Below are 7,800 nucleotides of genomic sequence, written 5' to 3'. Positions count from 1 at the left end.
ACCAAAACATCTTCAAATAAAATTTTGTACAAATTTCTCTTGGGCTTTGCTTATTTTTTGCTTTAGATATAAAAGTTAAATTGATTATTTATTGACTCACCCCCTTAATGCAATTTTTTTTGGTATAACAAAAAAGTACTTCAAAAATCAAGAAACTTTTGTGGAGAAACAAATGCAGAAAACTGCAAAAGCTCATGTCCGCCTTTTTTTGAAGCCGTCCTACTGTGCGGGGGTGAGATTGTTCCACAAACCAACAGTGTTGGTTTATAAAAATATATTAGATCTATGCAAATTGGTTCTAATGCAACATAATTTGAAACATAACATATTTATTCATAACGTGGAATGGAACACAAATAATATTAGCGAACAATTGTTTTGCTTAAAAAGGGTTTCAACCTTTAGGGTCAAAAATGCTGGGAAAAAACGTTGACAATAAATATCCCATATAAGCAAACCCAAATAAGTGTTCCTTTACAATATATTGAAAGGTCATTATGCGCTGCAGACATTCCAAACTCCAATCAAGACACAGTAACTAGTAAATAGTCAAAACACCAATAGGCAATAGCAATAAGCAGTAGAATAACGAAGGAATATACATTTAGCAACACTTGCAAATGGAGGTAGTCCTGGATATAGCACATCACTCCGCAGATTTTCAAGTCATAAGCGTAAATAAGTTTGCATCTATAACCAAGTGAGAATGCAATATCGTTAAAGAAAATCAGGAACAAAAGTGTTCTCAAATTGCTCCCTTGCGGAACGCCGGACCTATCATCAAATGGCGAAGAAACACATCGGCTGTGCTTTATCGTCAATTTGATTGAAAGCCACTTTCAGATTCGTATAGATGACATTAATAGTTAATGTACTTGAGACTGTAACTTTGCTACCTGGAGAGTTTCCCAGCGTACACCTGACGAAAGTTGATGAGATTGCGGTGGGCCGGCCACGTCGCAAGGATGCCGGACGACTGTACACCGGCGATAGTGCGTCCCAAGGTGGTTGGGGTCCTTAAATAAGTATCCATAGGGCGGCTCAAGACGCAAAGGCAAAAAAACCGGAAAATAAGATGAAGGAAGAGTAATTGAAACGGCTCTTACTAGGTTCATAGTTCGTTGCTTTTTACTAAGTTAAGAGATCAGCGGGTTGAACCGAATCGGAACTAAATTTTTCGTTTTTTCCTGTGATTTAAGGGCTTGTTCCGTTTTGATTTTCGTTTAAGCATGAAAATGTTGAAAATACTGTTTAGCTTTAAACAAGAGAAAGATCATTACGGAATCGGGACATTTTTATTTTGTTCCAACTTCAAAGTCTACGAGTAAATTCCATGCTTTATTTCAATTTTGTGATATATTTGAACTGAAAAAATATTTGGGTAGAGTGTTAGGCATGAAAAACGAAAATAAAGAAATTGGACTACAGTAATGCTCCGATTTTGTCAGCCCCATGTTGAATTTTGGGCTGACAAAATGGGGAAACTGACAAAATAGGCAAATTTTTTTTTCTAAATTCAAGACTTAAGACCTTGCAATATCGAAGACTTCTAACTGAAAATTAAATTTTAACCCTCAATTGGTCAATTTTGGTCAACCGAAAGCTCAATGAACCGTTCACACTGGTCCAGAACCTTTTTTGGTGCGCATGTTTGGTTTTCAGTTTTAATATAGCACATTGATGAGTTCTGCAAAGTTTTCCAGTATATTATTACAAGAAATTTTGCTGAAGACAGTAACCTTCTACCTCTTCAGCAAAGATAGAAAAATCTTATTTCTCATAAACGAAAAATCATTAAAATCAGTTTTTCTATTTTAGTTGTTTTTGTAGTTGTTATATGACTTTTTTCTGTTTTACAAAGTTGTACAAATAGTGAAAATACAAAAAAATTGCTGAATGTAGTATACCTCTATCTTTGCTTGTTTAGGAACTATAGAACTTTTACAATAAAAATACCCTAATTTTTACCCCGAATTACTCGCAAGAGGGCCTTATTTAATTCAAAAACTCTCCCTAGATAATCAGAATAGTTTCAAGCAGGCTGAAAAGTTTTATAAATCATGTTTAAAAACACAAAATTTATAGGCTGACAAAATCGGGATAAAAAGCTGATAAAATCGGGAGTAAACAAAATCGGAACAGTACTGTATATCGTAACCGGTGGTCCTTCAGATAGATATTTTGCCATGAAAATCATCACTCGAGCTTCCTTTGAGTGTACTTTCATGATAAAGAAGTAGTCATTGCCTTGATCGCATCGTGTTTACGATGTTGCCCGTTAGAGGGTTAATCTACACTTTCGCTTCGTCGTTTGAAATAAAAATTTTTCCTCTGATTTTATGCAGGTGCATGCAGGTTAGAAAATCATAAAAGAAATTTATTACACGAAATGGCTTTACTACCTACACGAATCGGGTCGTTTCGATTAATCAGAGTGATGCGTCTAGTGAAAGTGCATTAACTAACCACGATTCAATAAATTGCTGGTGAAAAACGCCTGAAGTAAATAAGATTTTGCACATACCACAACATTTGCAGTACTCTAACCTTGTATCAAGGAATGTGATGGATTGGAAGAACATTCAAGTGTATTTTTATTGCTTTTAGCAGCAAAATGTCCGTGTTACTGTTAGGTTAGTTGCTTTAATTATCATTTCCTTTAGATGCTTTTCTAGGGCAATGAAGAAGTGAAGAATTATGTTCAAATGAGTTGGTCGACTGTCAAGTCAAAAGCAATTATGTTCTTCCGTTACGTAATTTTACACGATTGTTTGAAACATAGTTTAAAACGGGGTTTAAAACTGAAACACAATTGTCTATTCTAATTACGACACTGTAACAAGTATTACTTGAAGAAAAGGTTTTGCTTTCTTTTGTTCCTTCGATTGGAAAGTTTATTGCAATGTTGTTGGAACCGACTGTTCGCAGTTGATTGGAAGTTTTTTTTTATCGTTGCAGGTGGGACTGATCGAAGTCGGTCGGTGGGAGTGGAAACCTAGCTAGCAGGTTGCAGGCGCGCGGGCTAAGCCAGAAGGGATAGAATGATAAAATATTATACGACCGCATAGCTAGTATTCAAGTAAAAATATGGGTTCACCATATGCACAATGCCATTTGTTTTCGTGGAGAGATCCCATTTTGCACTGACCTCAAGGCCCGGCCGGCAGTCACGGGTACGGCGGAGGGGGATATGCACATGGTGATGGTGTGACATTTCGCTCTGGGTCCCATTTTTTTTTCTCTCTCGATTGCTGCCTTGCATCCGCTAGTGTTCAGTTTCGCTGCTGGTTGGTGCTGGTGCTGTGCGGTGCATTCTGCCACACCTTGCTCGATGATTCAGGTTGCTGGACTGGACATGAAACAGTAACAGGATGAATAGACGAAAAAAAAAACTCAAACCGAAAACCACATAATGTCGTTCGTGCCATGATAAACCTGTAACGAAACAGGATGTTGAATGGTTTTTTTCTGCACAAAAAAAGTTACAGTGTCACATGAGTCCGTAAAATTGCTTCCATTTCGTGCTGTTTATCTGTGTCAAATTAACTGGTGCTTTGAATAGTTACATGTGAAAGGCCAAATATTTAACTTTCAGCCACTGTTGTACTATTGCTACTGCAGTTTCTTGGGGTTTAAGTTACACATAACACAACAATGTTAACAAAGTGGTTGGATTTGAGTAATTTGAATTGTTGCTGTGCACGCTATGGCTGGCACGAGAATCGCAGCAAACATTGGCAAACGTTTGGTCCTTTCAGAATCCTTCCAGAAGTGAGTGACGTCAGTGCGCCTTCTGCGATTCGAAACCCGAACGAACGAAGAATAATGAATAGTTCGTTTGACGTGCGTTCACGTGATGAATGGGGTAGAGGTACAATGTGTGTGTGCGGACGCTATTGTTCGGCTGGATTTTCGATATTTACCATACCGGTGACCACGACAAACAAATAACGGTGCCATGATTAATTACTGTCAAGGTGCTGCTCTGTATGGCAAAGGAAGCGGTCAAGGACTGCTTTGGTTGCCGCAGTCCTACGCAAAGTGTGGTGAACAAAAAAAAAAAAAGGGGGGGGGGGGAATCGGAACCTCATACACTTCGAACTGCTGTCACTGACGGACACTGTGATTCGTGGCGATTCGAGTAAGATTTATTTCTTCTCCGGTCAACGATGGTTCCGAGCTTTGACCTGAATAACATTTTTTGGCTAAATCGAAAATGAACAAAACATTCATGTTTTCTGCGAAAATATAACTTACTTTTAAGCTGGGCCAAAATTTAATTATAATTTATATTTTCGTTAACTGGCTAGGAAATAAAAATGAAGCATCGTTTACTCTGGGATCTTCGTTCGCTTCTTCATCCTGTAACTGAAAACTAGACGACCGTTCAGAACGTTGGCTCGCTATTGCGAAACGATCCATTGAAATTGAATGCTAACTTTACAACCAAAACGTTACGTTTTTTTACTGTACGTAGTATAATGGTCGTTTATCGGGGAACATTGTCGGACCGTCCAGTTCGGAGCGCAAAATCCGCGCAGTTCCTCCGCCGTTACAGAATTGCGGTTGTTTTTCGTCGTCGTCGTCGCCGTCGCAGTGAAGGGGATTTAGTGGCCATAAAAATAAGCTAACTACATCCATTAACGCAATGTTTTATAGAATGCGCTTTTCATCATCACCATCAGTATCATCATCATCATCATCATCAGTAAAGCCGTCATCAGCAGCTTGATGTTAATTGAATTTTCAGTTTTTTTTTCACTCCAAATTTTTCTTCTCTTTCGTGTCAACAGGTGACCCGCACACGGCAACCGGTGCAGGACTGTCGGGCAGAACAAGCGAGACAGAGCGAACGGAGCAAGCGAGTACAATGAAGACGATAAGGCTAGCAGCATAGTGACTATGGGATCAGAGGCATGGGCGTGTGCGTGGACCCTGGGGCTTTCCGGTGGTGTCAGGCATTGAGCCGGTCGCAATCGTTAACCACAACAACGTCAGCCGCAGCCGCAGTCACTGCCACAGCCACTGCTACAGCGACAGCCACAGCCACGGCTTCCGGTGGCACCGTAGCAACCCGGGAAACACCTGTACCCACGGTCAGCAGCAACAGTCAACAGGCGAACTATCGGCACGTGTCCAGCTTCCACCATGCCAAGGTGCGGCGCAGTCTAAACGCAACAATCTTCATCAAGAAGAAACAGGCGGCGGCAACTAGAGCTGCGGCAGCAGCCACAACAACTGCAACAACATCAACGTCAACAACAACAACAACAGATTCTAAAACGAAACCAGTTAGCAAGCAAACAAATAGCAACAACAGCAACCACTTCTTCAACCACTACAGTCACGGTGGTAGCAGTAGTAGTTATAACAGTAGTCTCAGCGGTAGCAATTACAGTAGTTTAAGCACTAGAGAAGCGAATAGCAGTCGTAGCAACAGTTTCGAGCGGGCACTAGCGGCGCGGCGGAGAAACCTTAGTCTTAGCACCAACAAATTGAGCGAACACTACAGCTGCAGTGCGGCGGCGTTAAACTGGCTGATCTCATCGTTCGTGCTGCTCCTTTGCATCACCCTATGCACTAGTTCAATTAGTCCTCCTGGTAAGTAGCTTTTTGATTGTCTTTTTTTGTTTTTGATAATCCACTTACAAAAAGAATTATTACTCTCTGCCACTGACGTAGAACTTAAACATATTTATCATCCCTATCTGACGACAACGTGATTGTACTGCAGATTGCTCAGAAAATTGTTTTATTCAACGCAGACTTGGCTTCCGGCTAGAGAACACCTCATGCTTTGAAATGGCTGCATAAAGAGTGTCCCACATCAAATTGCATCACGAAAGAAACGCTGTAGAAAATTACCCATTGGCTATTTTCTCTTGAAAATTTGAGTAGAAGTAGTTTAAAATGTATTGTTTACACTCTATTTTTATCGCGATCAGTTTTTCGAAAATTGGAAAAAATGGTGTCACCCGACGTTAAGGCGGACTTCCGGCAGCTTCCGGGGGCTACTGTACTTCACCGCCAAGCACAAGTTTGATGTTCCGGTGGAAGTAAGGATGCACAAACTTATATAGTTTGCCCAGAAATGCATGATTTGGCCAAGAAATACATCTTGTGGCAAACGAAGGCCGCCGTACGTGACTACCGGGACTGTAAACGGGCAGATCTACCTCAAGGAGTGTTTACAGAAGCATCTGCCTTCTCTTTGGAAGCAACACGATGGCCCTACGATCTTTTGGTCGGATCTATCTTCGTGCCAATATTCAAATGATGTATTGGAGTGGTACGAAGCCAACGGAATCGCTTTCGTACCTAAGGACATGAACGCCTCCAACGCACCAGGACTAAAGCCCATCGAAAAATACTAGGCTATTATGAAGCAGACTCTACGGAAGCATCCCAAGGAAGTCAAGTCTAAGAAAGACATGAAGAAAAAGTGGATTTCCGTACAGATGAAGCTGCAGCTAGGTTGTACAAAACTTTTTGAGTGGAGTTAAGCGTAAGGAGCGAGCATACGAGCATACGTATTGAAGTTGAATGAAACAAATATGTCAAAAGCTTACTTACGGGTTTTTTTGTTGTCTGAAAGTTTGAAAAGGACCGGTCAATTAGGTAATTTTCTACAGCGTTTCTTCCGTTGTGCAATTTGATATGGGACACCCGTTACTGCAATTGTATTCATTATTCTCGAAGATCTATTTTTTACTGAACTTCTTAAAAAGTTTAAGGTCGTCAGAGTCCAGTTGCTTTTTTACTGATTTCAGCACTTGTTGCCAGTATTGTTTTGTTGAGAATAGAGTTGCTAGTAGTAGCTAATAATCTAAAGCTAATAATAAACGTAGAATCGCGTATCTATTTTTGCTATTGAACTAGATTCAACAGTAACTCTATCACGTAATTACGTGATCTATCACGTAATTTATCACGTAAAACAATTGTTGTTTACGGTGAATTTTATTATCAGTGAATTTAAGTATATTATCGGCACTCTACGAACTTTAACTTAATAGTGAAAATAATTGGTCAATTTCATGCTCAAATGTTTACGTTGGCATCACTCCATATAAACGTCCGTTTCCTTGGCAACGTACAACAACGACGGTCGCATTGCAATCGAAACGAAGTGAAGTTTTTCCTATCAATTCAAGTGAACAGTTTGGTCAAAATCATTATAATATCTTACTAAATAACTGTTCGGGTGGTAAATTAAAGTTTTCTGTGCTTCAAGTTAAGTTTCGTGAGTGATGTGACGACCGAAACGGTCGAAAAAAATTAATGAAAAATCGACGGCGAAAACGTGAAGATATAGTGATAAATTTTATTTGGGCAGAAATCTAAATATTTAATGTAATTTATGCCCCAAAAAGTAATAGAACCTGTAGAATGCAATTTTAACGGGAAATTAACTTTTCGTCTGAGAGCCCAATTTCGGAAGCAGTTTTTGGGCCCAAACGCGGGGTTCTGTTTGAAAAAATGTAAATACTGCTTTCTTCTTGTCAATCTGAACACAGCTAATATATTTTCATAAACAAAATTTTTGTTTCAAACAAAAAAACTGCTTTTGAAATTGGCAGAATCGATAACTGCTATTTTCATTATAAGTACTTTGAGTTGCAAGGTTTTATTATGGCTAGCAGGTTAGTTGAACTGAATAAGTCGTCATTGATTCTGAAAATTTCAAAAGCAGTTTTTTTGTTTGAAACAAATACTCTGTTCATGAGAATATATTTCCTGTGTTCAGATTGATAAGAAGAATACATTTCTAAAAACAGAGGCCCTGTTTTGGGCCCAAAA

General features: G+C 39.4%; 1 protein-coding gene across 1 annotated transcript in view; it reads left to right on the top strand.

The window, feature by feature from the left end:
- Nucleotides 1-4,916: 4,916 nt before the first annotated feature.
- LOC128740963 (protein turtle) overlaps nucleotides 4,917-7,800 on the top strand; it is a 60,967-nt gene continuing 58,083 nt past the window's right edge. Inside the window, exon 1 of the mRNA XM_053836538.1 lies at nucleotides 4,917-5,601. Coding sequence (XP_053692513.1) covers nucleotides 4,917-5,601 — 685 coding nt within the window. The remainder of the gene's footprint in view (nucleotides 5,602-7,800) is intronic.

The sequence above is a fragment of the Sabethes cyaneus genome, chromosome 3, assembly GCF_943734655.1.
Source record: "Sabethes cyaneus chromosome 3, idSabCyanKW18_F2, whole genome shotgun sequence".
Classification (NCBI taxonomy): domain Eukaryota; kingdom Metazoa; phylum Arthropoda; class Insecta; order Diptera; family Culicidae; genus Sabethes; species Sabethes cyaneus.
Note: the sequence above shows the minus strand (reverse complement) of the source record. Positions and strands in the feature narration are given on the sequence as shown.